This window comes from Mastigoproctus giganteus, chromosome 7, assembly GCF_048544385.1.
Source record: "Mastigoproctus giganteus isolate SK-2022 chromosome 7, ASM4854438v1, whole genome shotgun sequence".
Classification (NCBI taxonomy): Eukaryota; Metazoa; Arthropoda; class Arachnida; order Uropygi; family Thelyphonidae; genus Mastigoproctus; species Mastigoproctus giganteus.
The window spans coordinates 229,705,400-229,718,336 of NC_143581.1; the positions used below are offsets into that span (position 1 = coordinate 229,705,400).

General features: G+C 36.1%; 1 protein-coding gene across 1 annotated transcript in view; it reads left to right on the forward strand.

The window, feature by feature from the left end:
- Positions 1 to 11,901, forward strand: part of LOC150083763 (uncharacterized) — a 37,765-nt gene extending 25,864 nt beyond the window's left edge. The window contains exon 3 of the mRNA XM_090378597.1: positions 11,801 to 11,901. Coding sequence (XP_090234723.1) covers positions 11,801 to 11,901 — 101 coding nt within the window. The remainder of the gene's footprint in view (positions 1 to 11,800) is intronic.
- The last annotated feature ends 1,036 nt before the right edge of the window (positions 11,902 to 12,937 follow it).

Here is a 12,937-nt window from a genome sequence, read left to right on the forward strand (position 1 = left end):
TTACCATTATGTGATTCTTATGCTTCCTCCATATATGAAAATGAATTGCTTATAGCGCTCCTAGTGGTCAACCAGTTAAATACTCTTTCGTAAGTAATTAGATATGCAACACCGTTTCATTCGTTTTCACACGGTCTTTTTTGCACGCGAGAGTAGAGAAAGATTGAACTGCTTATAGGATTTAATAGGTGAATATATAAATTGCGTTAAATCTAACTAGTATTAACAAACTTAACACAACACATAATTAATTAATGGAATATTAAAAATCGTGGTCATATACCCTATGGGGGATATGGCAAAATTCAGATTTCTCATAAATTGTTATAACTTTTTATAGTTATCTTTTCGTTTTGGTTCAAAGAAAGTTGAATTCTGCTTAGTCTGCTCTGGCAGGAGTTCTTTGTTTTCCCATATTTCCCATATTTGATATTTATTTTTTAATGTGTGCAGATATTTAATTATTTTTATATTTTTCTGAAAAATATAGTTAATCTTTCAGATCAATATACTGTATATAAAGAAAAGCAGAACATGTACACTATAAAGTTGAGGACAAGTATGGTGGTGACATCTGTTGACATATTGTTGAACCGGCTTCCGCCAATAAAATGCAAGATTGTCATTTTACTAAATTTTTGTTTAGAAACATTTGGATGCTGAGGTGATGCAAAAATTTATCAAGCCCCTTCTGAATGGTTCGTGGTTCTTTTATTGCACCATTTTGTTTGCTCTACTAGTACTTGAGTGTGCATGACTTTTATAACTACTTTAATTCAAGGGGCTCACACCTGTTGAGTATTGGCTTGGAACACCCAGGGTCCTGACCTGGTTATCATCATTCTTCTCTTTCTTGGTGATTCTCTCTCTTTCTGAAGGTAACTCAATTTTTTTTTTTTTTGGCAGGTGCAGCAGAAGTCTCAGGCTTCCTTGCACCATATGGCTAATTATAGTAATAATAATAACTGGTACTGCCATGTGACCAGAAGTGAACAATTACTTCCTTAGGGGTGTGGTGTTTTAATACATGGTGGAATATAGTGTATATATATTGACAGGATTATGGAGATATGAGAACCCTAAAGTGTGTTCCTGTTGCTAGTTAACATTTTAGATGGACATAAAGTTCATGGATGTACCCACTGACTAGTCTGAGGCCTGTGAGGTCTGATGTCGGCAGCTACATGTAGAGGTGTTATAATGAAGATGATAATTTCTGTTTTTGTATGATGGGTGTTGTGTTCCGAATCCCAAACATTCATCTGATATCGTATGTGATCTCACTCTTGCTTAGTAGTAGTTATTATACCTATTTTGACATTAAAGTTGGCCTTAGCGTTGTTGTTGAGACTGATATGCATCTAGTGTTGTGCATTCTACAAAACTTTGTGATATGCCAGTAATTCAATTCAATGACATATCAAAAATTTGCACTGCTTCTATTGGAATGAGTAGCAGCCTGGAAAACAAGATGCAGGGAAATTCAAAGACTGCTGGGAGTCACTGCAGTACAAGTAAACACATGGGCTGTGTTAGGGTAGCTAAGAATAGAAACAGGTGCATGTATACTTGCATGTACACCAATGCTAGGAATTTGGTAGATGAATTTGAGGTGCTGGTCAAAACATCAAAGGCAGATATTGTTGGGATATCAGAGACGTGGTGTCACACAGATAAGCATTAAGCATCTCCAGATAAAGGAACCACTAGGTGGGATTTACTCAAAGCGGTAACTACCATCGGGGATAAAGGGAAAGGTTTTTGCTTTTGTAAAGGTGACTGCTGAGGTCTGTTTTGTTTTATTTTCAAAAAACAAAAACAAAAAAAATTAATCTAAATATATATTTTAGACACAAATATAAAAACAGGAATCTATTAATCACTTTCATTTTTCTGTTTTTAAAAGACCTAAGCTCTCAATTTTAAATTAGCATTAGCATTAGTAGAGGCATTTGATGCAAGAAAGCAAGCTTATGCAGCATCAGCCAAAAAAAAAAAAAAAAAAGTAACATAAATAATAAAAATAACCACTTCCACTTCACCCCTCTGTTCGTTCGAAATACCTGTCCAGCTGAGCCTTAAACTTATTTAGGCTATCAACTTCCACGACAAGGGATGGAAGTCTGTTCCACCCACCAACCACCCGCTGGCTAAAGGCAAATTTCCGCACATCTATCCTACATCTGTCTTTCCTCAATTTGAATTTATGCCCTCTCAGGTGATTTTTCTGAGCTAGAGGAAGAATCCCATCAGCATTGAGCATGCTCAAACCATTCAAGGCTTTGTACACCTCTATCAGATCACCCCGCTGGTGCCTAGTTTCCAGACACTGTAATTTGCAAAACTTAAGCCTTTCTTCGTAAGAGAACCCCTTTGTCCCATTCACCAATCTAGTTGCCCTTCTCTGTACTCGTTCCAGCAGCTCTACATCCTTCCTGAAATGAGGCCTCCAGGCCTGTATACAGTACTCTAGGTGTGGCCTGACCATTGCCTTATACAAGGGAATAATCACCTCCTTATCCCTGCTAGAAAAATTCCTATATATCATTGACAATACACCATGAGCTACTCTTGCATCTCGTCTGCACTGCTCAGAGAACTTCATATCTGCCTGCACCACCACCCCCAGGTCCCTTTCATTCTCTACCACTGTCAGTGTAGTACCACAGAGTTGATACGTTGCTCTGGGGTTGCTGTTTCCCATATGTAGTACTTTACATTTGTCAATGTTAAACTTCATTTGCCACCTCGAAGCCCATCTGCTCAACCTTTCCAAATCCTGTTGCAGCAGCAGCATAGTGTCAGTAGTGTCCTTGACAACCCTGCCAACCTTCGTATCGTCTGCAAACTTGGACATTAAGCCTGATATACCATCATCAATATCATTTATAAATACAGAAAACAATAAAGGCCCCAATACTGAACCCTGAGGGACTCCACTAATAACATTAGTCCACGATGAGCAGTGTCCATTGATTACCACTCTCTGTGCACATATTTCTGCTAATTGTGTGTACAAATAAATATAAAAAATTAAAAATTTATATTTATATATATACACTCACTGTGCTGCCACTTTATTAGGTACACCCCCTGCTGTGCACATAAATGGTTTTTCTCACAACGTTGCAAGTCACTTGACCACAATTGTGGATATAAGTGCAGCAGAACAACCTTTCTAGTATCAGTTAAGTGTACAAACTGTAGCAAGAATGAGGAAAAGGAGTGATCTAACGAACTTCGAACGTTGCATGATAGTAGGTGCAAGATGTGCTGGAAAAAGCATCTCTGAAATGGCAGTTCTGAACTTTTCACCCACTACAGTTTCAAGGGTGTATCAAGAATGGTGCAATGAACAGAAAATATCCTCTCAACGGCACTCTGTGGAAGAAAATCGCTTGTTGATGAGAGAGGTCAGAGGAGGATGGCTAGAATTGTGCAAGCAAACAGACAGACCACAATGTCGCACATCACGTCAGAATACAACCTTAGTGCGCAGAACAAAATATCACAACAGACCACTAGTCGCACTTTGTCACGAATGGGCTACAACAGCTGATGGCCACATCACGTACCTTTGTTATCAATGAAGAACAAGAGAGCACGCTGCCTGTGGGCACAGCAACACCAGCACTGGACTATCAAGGATTGGAAAACAGTTGCTTGGTCTGACGAGTCGAAGTTCATGGTGCATGATGTTGATGGAAGGCTCGCGAAAACAACATGAATCCATAGACCTGTCATGTCTGACGACTACTGTGCAAGGTGGTGGAGGCAATGTTATGGTGTGGGGAATGTTTTCTTGGCACACGTTGGGTCCATTGATATCCATAGATTCACATCTGAATGCCACATCGTACCTAAACATCGTTGCTGACCAAGTGCATCCATTCATGTTGACAGTTTATTCTCAGTCAGATGGATACTTCCAGCAGGATAATGCGCCAGTGCACAAAGCCTGAATCACTGTGGAATGGTTCCAGTAACATGACAATGACTTTTCTTTGCTGTAGTGGCCCGCCCAGTCCCGCGATCTCAATCCTATTGAACATCTTTGGGATGAGCTGGAAAGGGCTGTTCACTGCAGGCCTACACCTCCGTCGAATCTCAAGGAACTGCGTGACACACTCATGTGCATGGTACTCCATTCATGCACAACATTTTCAGCATCTTGTTCAATCCATGCCTAGACGAATTCAGGCTGTTTTGAAGGCTAAAGGAAGCTCAACACACTACTATATAGGTGTACCTAATTAAGTGGCAGCACAGTGTGTGTATATATATATGTGCGTGTATTACATGGTCCATTTTCAAATTTTCTTAAAATTTATTTCAAATGAGGGGCACTTCACAGCACAAAGTTTCAAATTAAGTATGTTGCATTCCACAGAGTAGTTTTCATTATTCATTATATTCTCATTATTAGAAAATATATTCATTATATTTTCATTATATTCTCATCTTTACTATATGAAAACAGTAATCTTGCAAAAACAACTAGGGAAGGCTGTAGACAATTACTGAACTAGGTGGGAGAGTAAAACAAATGGTTTGAAACTATAAGCAAACAAGCAATTTAAACCTTTTTGCAGGTCACATAACAGGCTACTTAGTTACTTCGTGAAAACTGCAAAAAATCACATCAGAGATGATTGCAGTGAAAGTTTGTTGATATTTAGGAAAGTAGAGAATATTTCAGGTTATAATTACTAATTAACAGTTAACTCAGGATCATCATTTTTGAGGGTGTGACCTGCTGCTAACTCTGGGTTAATATGAATTTTAATATTCCTTCATTGTAGTTTCATTCTGCCTCACTGCATTATAATTGGAGAAGTGTCTCTAAAGAGTCAGATAAGAAGTCTACACTAATGTTGTTTTTTGTATATCCTGCACTCACTCATGTAAAATTTAACAGTTGCAAATTATATACTATATGACCATGGGAAAGTTTCAGAGCAGTGTGTAAATTGAACAACTTTCTTCTTCATTTGTGCATTTTCTTTGAAGTGTTATTAAATAAATGCTGAAAGTTGCTATTCAGAAATATCAGACCCCGACTGAAACTAAAATTTTTTTAGAAGTTAAATTAACATTAAAAGTGATGTGTATCATTTGACTGACAGTGGTGTCCATCCTTTTTTTGGCTTGAGGCCAAAACATAAAATGACTAATGACATTCACATTATAATAATATTGTTAAAGTTAGAAGAGAATACACCAGACAAGTTAAAGCAATATAGAAAAATAAAAATTATAATAAACGGATATTTTCCAAAGTCAGAAAAAATAGTGTCATAAATTATAGTTTTACAAACTATAATTTATGATACTATTACAAACTATATTTTATATTTGATGCTTATGCAGCATCAACAAAAAAAAAAAAAAAAAAACTCCCCATTTCACCCTGCATTCCATCCAATAGTTGTCTAGTTCTTCCTTGAAACCAAAAGAGCCACCAGATAAGCATCGACCGACACAGCTTGCGCTTGAACATCACTCAACACAGCAGTAATCCCCAAGGCAGAATGTGCTGGTCCCACAGGACCTAGTTGTTGTCGGTGACTCTATTGTCAGAGAAACGGGGAACATATTGGGCAAAAAGGATAGGTGGAACAGGACCAGGGTATATCTGCTAGGGGCAAATATCATCTTTTAATGGCACAAAAGGCATTATTGTTGTACACATTGGCACTAATGATATTAAGAGTAAGAGACCAGCGGAATTACTTAATAAGTACAGGTCAATGTTGAAAAAACTGAATTTTTCTCAGCCTGGTCTCTGCTTGTTAACAGGAGAGACTGCTTCTACAGGGATGGGATACACTTAAATAGAAAGGGTACAAGAATATTTGCTGATGCAATTGAGACAGTGTTAAGTGGGTTCGTAAACTTCTAGCTTGGAGGGATACACAGACTAATAGATTAACAGTAGCCGCTGGCAGAGATGAAAGTGATTCTTGCACTGCTTCTATTGGAATTAGCAGCAGCCTGGAAAACAAGGTGCAAGGGATTTCAGAGACTGTTGGGAGTCATTGTGGAACAAGTAAACACATGGGCTGTGTTAGGGTAGTTAAGAATAGGAACAGGTACACGTATACTTGCATATATACCAATACTAGGAGTTTGGTAGATGAATTTGAGGTGTTGGTCAAAACATCAAAGGCAGATATTGCTGGGATATCAGAGACATGGTGTCACACAGATATAAGGAATGCAGAAATGGAATTTGGGGAGTACAGTGTATACAGCAAGGATAGACAGGACAGAACAGGAAGGGAGGAGGAGGAGTTATGCTATTAGTTAAGAAACACATAAAATCCAAGGAAGTACAGTCAGTCGACATGGCTGGACAGTGCAGTGTCGAGTCAGTTTGGTGTGACATAAGCATTGGGAGATCAAAATTGAGAGGAGGAGTGTATTATAGGCCTAATAATGACTCAGATGAATATAATAAGAAACTGTACAGGGAAATAGTGGGCCAGTAAATCAGAGAGTCTTATAATGGAGGATTTTAATTTCCCAGATATTGACTGGAATTTGTGGGTTGGTCAGTCACACACTAACAAGGCTTTTGTGGATTTATTGGATGATTGTTTTCTATAGCAGCATGTTTGGGAGGCAACCAGAGGGAGTAATACTCTTGATCTGATTATCAGTAGTGAGTCTTCATGCATTAAGAATCTGCAGATAAATAATTACTATCAAGAGACCTTTTTATATGTGAAACTTGTGGAAAATAATTTTCACAGACTTCAAATTTTAAAAACATAAAAATTCATGCTAACAAGATATGTTTCAGATCAATGTATTTACTGAATTGGAACACTTAAAAGATGTTGAAGAGTTCATACTATTTGGAACCTGTTTAGCTATGAAGTCACTCTTACAAACCAGTCATCTTAAAAGATACTTCAGAAATCATAAGCTATGTTTAATAAATCATTTTCTTTGGGATTTTTTAAAAACACCAAAGCTCACACCAGCGAGAATCATATTACTGGCAAAAACCTATGTAAAATCATGTTTTGGAATGAGAATCATAAAAGATTAACACAAATTTGCATTAGCATTAGTAGAGGCACATGATGCAAGAAAGCAAGCTTATGCAGCATTAGCCAGAAAAAAAAAAAAAAAACTCTCCCATTTCACCCCTCTGTTTGTTCCAAATACCTGTCCAGCCCAGCCTTAAATTTATTTAGGCTATCAACTTCCACAACAAAGGATGGAAGTCTGTTCCACCAACCAACTGCTGGCTAAAGGCAAACTTCCGCACATCTATCCTACATCTGTCTTTCCTCAATTTGAATTTATGCCCTCTCAGGTGATTATTCTGAGAAAGAGGAAGGATCCCATCAGCATTGAGCATGCTCAACCATTCAAGGCTTTATACACCTCAATCAGATCACTTCGCAGGTGCCTAGTCTCCAGACACTATAATTTGCAAAAATTAAGACTTTCTTCATAAGAGCAACCCTTTGTTCCATTCACTAATCTGGTTGCTCATCTCTATACTTGTTACAACAGCTCTACATCCTTCTTAAAATGAGGCCTCCAGACCTGTACACAGTACTCAAGGTGTGGCCTGAATATTGCCTTATACAACAGGATAATCACCTTCTTATCCCTGCTAGAAAAATTCCTGTATATCATTGACAAGACACCATGAGCTACTCTTGCAGACTGTCTGCACTGTCAGAAAACTTCATATCTGCCTGCACAATTACCCCCGGTCCTTTTCATTCTCTACCACTGAGTTGATACATTGCTCTGGGGTTACTGTTTCCCATATGTAGTACTGTACATTTGTCAATGTTAAACTTCATTTGCCACCTCTCAGCTCATCTGCTCAACCTTTCCAGATCCTGTTGCAGCAGTATACTGTCAGTAGTGTCCTTAACAACCCTGCCAACCTTTGTATTGTCTGCAAACTTGGACATTAAGCTTGATATACCATCATCAATATCATTTATAAATACAGAAAACAACAATGGACCCAACAGTGAACCACGAGGGACTCCACTAATAACATTAGTCCACGATGAGTAGTGATCATTGATTACCACTCTCTGTCTTCTCCCACTCAACTATCCCTTTATCCATAGCAGCAATTTGCCTCCAGTGCCACACTGCTCCAATTTGTTCAGAAGTCTTCCATGTGCAACAGTATCAGAAGCCTTTCTAAGATCCAAATATATGATATCAAAGTTATTCCCTGCATCCAGTTCCTTTGTGACCACATCATAGTATCTAATCAAATTGGTCAGGCAAGACTTTCCCTTAACAAAACCATGCTGTGTCCGAGCTATAACTGAAATAACGAGCTATAACAACTTGTCTAGAAGATCCTGCAGTGCTTCTTTTACCAGTGGCTCCATTAATTTTCCTGAAATAGAAGTTAAACTAACAGGTCTATAATTACTTGTGCATTAAGGCATTGTTTTCATCTGTGATTTTATTGTAAAGAGAAATGAGGTTAAAGAAACACTAAATATTCAACAAAATAATGCTGCAATTAAGTTTATACTTGATAAGTGTATCAGAATGGGCATAATTTTGAATTATATGCATCCTGAATACTAAGTTATAATGAAAATAAAACCATAAAAATAATTTTTTCAAGTGTACAAGGGGTTGATCTTCTCCTGAAGAAGTGGCATTTGTGAGCTCCCTAATTAAGTTCATTTATTGTGAATGTAGCACATATAATTTGTTGAGTATGAAGGTGAATCTCCTTGGGGGAGCCTTACTTTTGCACTGCTGTGGTGAATGTTGCTTTCTTTCTTTGTTTATGGTTTTTTTTTTATTATTATTTTGTTTATTATATGTATAATCAGGTGACAGGAGTCACACCTTGCTGTATATCACTAATTGTAACATTAATTTGCTGCATTAGTTTTGTGGTATATTGCAAATTCCTTTTTCTACACTATCCTTAGTATCTTGTAATTTTTCCAAAAAGTGATAAGTTAATGTTAGAAATTCATAGTTCAACATTTCACAGCATTAAGAGCTTTTTATGGAACTTGTGCAGTCATTTGAGATACAGATAATTTTATAAAAGTTTTGCCCAGAAGTTGTACAAGTATTTTTCCTTCACTAGTGCAACTTGTCTACTTTCATATTGCTGATGAATTCCAAATTTTACATTTCAATTGCTGTATAAATTTTCTTTATTGTTTATATTCAATTTTGTATATAGGTTCAAGTAAATAAAAATATATTTTATATATACTGTATATTATTTTTGACACAGAAAATCAGTCATATTTCTGAATAAAGTGTTTTGAAATCTCATTCTCTTAACTTAAACATGTTATGAATAATGTATTTTTTTACATATTAGAAAAATAAATGGATATTTCTGAAGATATTGTATTAAAAATTTGTAATAAATACTTTACCTGAACAGTTGAAATAATGGAACCTCCTGTTGTGAATACTCAGGTTTGTCTCAGCCAGAAGTATTAGAAATTACTTGTTAGATGACCTCTTCAAGATGGACACTCCCTAATATGGATACTTTAATATGTGTCCTTTGGTATTTTCAACCTCCCTAGACAGGAAGCTGAAAATCAAACTGCAGTTGGTTTCAGTTTTTCAGCTGCTGACCCAGCTGGTAGAGATGTTGAGACTTTTCTATTCGTTGTTACTTATATAACCTGTAAAACCTTGTGTAAGCTTATAATTACTTAATAAACCTGTATACTTAACTTACTGTTATAACTTGTTTAATATATAACTAGGATTCCAAACAATTCTAGCTACACCTAACAGACCTGATCTTTTCCTCGTCATTGACTCTTCAATGTATACGTGTAATCTTAGTTGTCCTGCTAGGTACACAATGTGGTGATGTTCTCTCTTATGATGGAGCCTCTCTTTCCCATGCCCATTCTTATTTCCAGCCAATTTCTAAAAAATTTGAAAAATCACTTCCTTACAGTTGTCATCCCATTGCCCTTATCTTGGCTCTTTTTTTTTTTTTTTTTTTTTAAACAATATCTCAAACCTTTTCATCTGACCAAAAATCACAACCACTCTTGATGTCTTGGCTTATGTTACTCACCTTGGGACAAAGTCATTGGAAAAGGTTGGGAAACTTTTCCAATGACTTTGTCCAATGAAGCAGTTGCTTTGTATTTCTGGGCTTTTGCTGGTATATGTCATAAAGTTCTTCTATAAAGTTCTTGCAAAAAAGCAAGCTTATTAAGCATCAGCCAAAAAAAAAAAAAAAACTTCCCGCATCGCCTGTTCATCCCCTCCAATAGTTTGTTTAGTACTTCCTTGAATTTATTCAAACTACCCACTTTCACAAAAATAGATGGAGGTTTTTTCCAACAATCAACCACCTGATGGCTGAAAGCAAACTTCTTTGCATCTATCCTGTGGCCATCCTTCCTCAATTTGAATTTATGCCCATTCATGTGTTATAGTCTGAACAAGAGGAAGAATGTCAGCAGCATTGAGCTTGCTCAATCCATTCAAAGCCTTAGAGACCTCAATCAGATCAACTTGCAGGGTGCCTAGTTCTCCAGATGCTGTAATTTTCAGAAGTGAAGCCTGTCTTGGTAAGACCACCTTTTTTCTCTTCACCAATCTCATTGTTCTTTTGTGCATCTGTTCCAACAGATTCATATCCTTCCTAAAATGAGTTTCCCTACCAGTATACACTACTCAACAAATGACCTAACCACTGCCTTAAAAAATGGGATAATCACCCTTCTAGCAAAGTTTCTGTGCATCATTGACAAAACTCCATAAGTTATTATGCCAGCTCATGGGGTTTTGTCGAAGAGAGTGTAGACAGGCAATTCTGCCTATCTACACTCTCAGAGAACTCATATCTGACTGTAAAATTACTCCCAGTCTTTCATTTTCCACTACATTGAGTAGTATTATTGCTACCCATATGCAGTACCTTGCTTTTTGTTGTCAGTTTTAAACTTCAACTGGCATTTCTCAGCTACTCTGTGTAATTTTTCTAGGTCATGCTCAGTAGCTTACCTTTATTACTATTATTAACCTGGTAACATTTGTACCATCTGAAAACTTAGACATTAAGCCTGATATACTTCATCAATATCATTAATAAATATAGGAAAGCAGCACTGAACTCTGCGGAACTCCGCTAATGATATCACTCCATGAAGAGCAGTGTCCATTGATAACCACTCTGTCTTTTCCCACTCAAACAACCCTATATCCATATCAGTAACTTTCCCTTAATGCTACATAGCTACATTTTATTCAACGGTCTTTTGTGTGCAACAGTATCAAAAGCTATTATTAAGTATATTTGTTCAGTGACTGGGATAGCCTGTGCATAATTTTACTGATATCTCATCGGGATTTCACCTTCCATTGTGAGGAAACCCTGCTCTGTATGAGCTGAAAGCAGCCAAAGTTCTTCTAAAATTCAATAACAGTTTTTTTGTGTGACATTGTTGCATTGCTACAATGCCACACAAAATATATATTATGGATATGGCATTACTGACCTTGCTTAGATTTAAATTTTTTATTTGCACATATCACTCTGATAATGAATGAAATTGGTCATAAAACAGTATTTATGGAAGGGGTTTTTTTTTTTTTTTTTTTGATATTGATATGGCATGCTTGTATAAAGGAAAAAAGATTTAATAAATTGACTTTTCCTTGTGAAGTATTTTAATTAGTTTACTGAATAAACTAAGAAATTATATATAATTTTATTTATTTTTTTAAAATTTATAGTGAACTGTTTTCTGAATTAATTGTATAGCAAACTAATTTTTTTTTTTCTCTTCACTAGGCAATCTTTTGTTATTAGAGGAAAATGAAGTTCACCAAGATGTTCATATGCTAATTTTTCATAAGACTGAAGCATTTTTAATTTCTCCACAAATTGAATGAATAATATGGAAAATTCTTTGATTGCAACAGTTACAAATTCAGTTTCAAGCTTCCAGAATGAAAAAGGAAAAAGAAGAATTGCATGTCTTCTTTTTGGGAATGCAAAAAAGAAACGTGCAATATTTCCCCCTAATGCAAAATGCTTTATGTGCGAAATTTGTGGTAAAACTCTTTCAGGGTCTCAAAAACTTAAAGTGCACCAACAGATTCATACAAATGAGAAGCCTTTTATCTGTGAAACTTGTGGTAGAGCATTCTCATATTCTTATCAGCTTAAAGTACATGCAGTAATTCACACCAGTGAGAAACCATTTACATGTGAAACTTGTGGAAAATCATTTTCATTTTGTTTAAACCTTAAAAAGCACTACAGAACTCACACCAAAGAGAAGCCTTTTTCCTGTGAAATTTGTTCAAAATCTTTTTCACGATCGACAAATCTTAAATCACATGTAAGAGTTCATACCAATGAGAAACCTTTTATATGTGTAACGTGTGGGAAATCATTTTCTCAATCTTCAAATCTTAAAACACACAACAGACTTCATAGTAATGTGAAACCTTTTACATGTGAAATTTGTGCAAAATCATTTTCACAATTGGTAACTCTTAAAATACATACAAGAATTCATACTAACGAGAAACCTTTCACATGTGAAGATTGTGGGAAATCATTTTCACAGCCTTCACACTTTAAAGCACATAAGAGAATTCACACTAACGAGAAACCTTTCATCTGTGAAACTTGTGGTAAATCATTTTCACATTCAGTAAGTCTTAAAGCACACATTCGAATTCATATGAATGAGAAACCTTTTATGTGTAAAACTTGCGGGAAATCATTTTCACAATCTTCAAACCTTAAAAAACATAACAGAGTTCATAATAATGAGAAACCTTTTACATGTGAAACTTGTGGGAAATCATTTTCGCAGTCTTCAAACCTTAAAAAACACAACCGAGTTCACAATAATGACAAATCTCTTTATGTGTGAAATTTTACTAAATGATTTTCATAGTTAGCATAGTTAGCAAA